This window comes from Frankliniella occidentalis, unplaced genomic scaffold (assembly GCF_000697945.3).
Source record: "Frankliniella occidentalis isolate FOCC.00 unplaced genomic scaffold, Focc_3.1 Scaffold2633, whole genome shotgun sequence".
In the NCBI taxonomy this organism is placed as follows: Eukaryota; Metazoa; Arthropoda; class Insecta; order Thysanoptera; family Thripidae; genus Frankliniella; species Frankliniella occidentalis.
The window spans coordinates 348-2,265 of record NW_026269713.1 but is presented as its reverse complement, the minus strand read 5'-3'; the positions used below and the strand labels follow the sequence as shown (position 1 = coordinate 2,265).

Genomic DNA, 1,918 nt, shown 5'->3' with positions numbered 1-1,918 from the left:
CGTCTCGGGTGTCAGCGCCGCAGGCCTAGCTATATGTGCGCCAGGCGCGTCGCAGCGTAACAGTGTTTCGTGAGATATCGCGAAGCCTGTTACGCGAGACGTGGTCTGGCGTACATATAGCTAGTACCCTTAGGGTGTCACACAATAACTTTTCCACCTCACAAGTGCGACGTTTGTGACGGTACCCACTCTTTCCCGGGGAGGTGGCCAATCTTGGAGTTATCGAAGCAGGCCTGCAAAGAAAAAGGCATGAGCTCGTTAGACTAGTTCAGAAGGAGGCGGGCGTCGTTCGTGGCGAAGCATAGTGTCCGCTACTTACCCCGGTTGAACTTGGGCGCTGCTTCGCCGGGAAGAGGCCTTCCTCTTGCGCCCCTTCCCCTGTCCTCCACGCGCTCCTCCAGCGGCTGCAACTTTCTCGGGGCTGCAAACACAGAAGAAAGGGACAAACGTGTTAGATTCGTGAAACAAGTTTGGGCGTGCACCACAATCTGGCGAAAGTCGCGAGACTTACATTAACTGTACGTCTGTACGACTTCTCCAGACGCGGAGCACGGCCGGTCGGGGAACCCGCCCGCAGCCTTTCCCACACAGCAGGTGGAGGCGGGGAGGACGCGGTGAGTCCGCAGCGACAAGCAGGGCGCCCCAAACGGGGGGCCAGGATCGCACGATCACGGCATAATGTACCGCGGGGGTGTTGCAAGTGCGGGAGCACGAGGCACGCCCTGCCAGAAAACAGAGCTCTTTAGTACAATTCGGTGCGTACGGTGACACATACACTATGTACGGTAGTACATATAGGAATATGTACTGATACGCTCGCGAGGTGGGGATGGGGAGGTTCGGAGAAGTAGTACTTACTATGCTGAGCGCGGTCTGCAGGACACGCAGGTTGTTGGACACCAGAGTCGCCACACGATGCTGGGCCGGCCCCACTCGCTGAGTTGGTACAGGTCTGGGTGTGGAACTGCAGGTCGGCGAGCCGGAGGTCCCCAAGCGGCAGGTGGCGGCCGACGAGGTGGTGTGGTCACCCAGTACGTGTTCTCGTCGTCCACGCCGATGGCCCGCAGTGCAGACTGGGAATGTCTCTCGGCCCTGGGTTCGCCGATTCCATTGCGGATGCACAGGTCGAGAACCGCCTCGCGGACCTGGGATGCTGGGGTGTTGTGGGAGTTCAGGACGGCTGGCGGCTGGCCTCCTCCAGCGACGGGCACGAAGCACATCTCGTATCCTGGGCGCCCCTGGTTGACGGCATGCGCCTTGACGGGGTACAGCCCTGATGCCACGTTGACGACCTCCCGAAAGAACTGCAGGAATCCCTGGCTTGTGGAATGTGGACGGTGGGTTCTGGGTACGGCAGGCACAGTGCTGGTCCATTGGTTTTGGATCGGCAACACCGGGTACCGCAGCCATCTTCAGAAGCTCCGGATGACTGTTAAGAGTCTGAAGGGTCTTCTTGTCTTCTCTCTTCTACGCTGGTCTACAAGGTCGTACTGCAGCCACTCACACCCAGAAAACCATTTAGTCCATAGAACCAAATCAGGGTTCCCTGAACTAAAAAATTTGTTTCATGCGGACAATGAAAATTTAGTTCTCTGGAACTCAATGAAAGTTTAGTCATTGGTATGGTGAAGATTTAGTTCGACCAACGAAATTTCTGTCCCGTAAACCAACGGTACATCGGCCGATTGGTACAAAAATTTGGTTGATGGCAGTCGGCATAGTACGCTAATAAACTTTGGTTCCTAGGTAACTAAAAAGTAATTGAATGCAACCATCTATCTTATTTACTTCCCACCACTATATTTTGTCGGATTGAAGGACTAAACCAGAGGACTAAACTTTGTTAGCCAACCCACCTTGATTTTTCAGTTCGATTTCTTTCTATAGACAAGTATTAATTTTTTTTAAAAATAGCTTA

At 54.3% G+C, this 1,918-nt stretch overlaps 1 protein-coding gene across 1 annotated transcript; it reads right to left on the bottom strand.

The window, feature by feature from the left end:
* Positions 1-127: 127 nt before the first annotated feature.
* LOC127751977 (uncharacterized) lies at positions 128-1,497 on the bottom strand (the record flags this gene model as incomplete). The annotated part of the gene is made up of 3 exons (XM_052276356.1): positions 859-1,497; positions 320-421; positions 128-233 (listed from the first exon to the last, which is right to left on the bottom strand). Coding segments are annotated over exons 1-3 (570 nt in total), but the record flags the coding sequence as incomplete, so codon positions are not given.
* Positions 1,498-1,918: the final 421 nt, after the last annotated feature.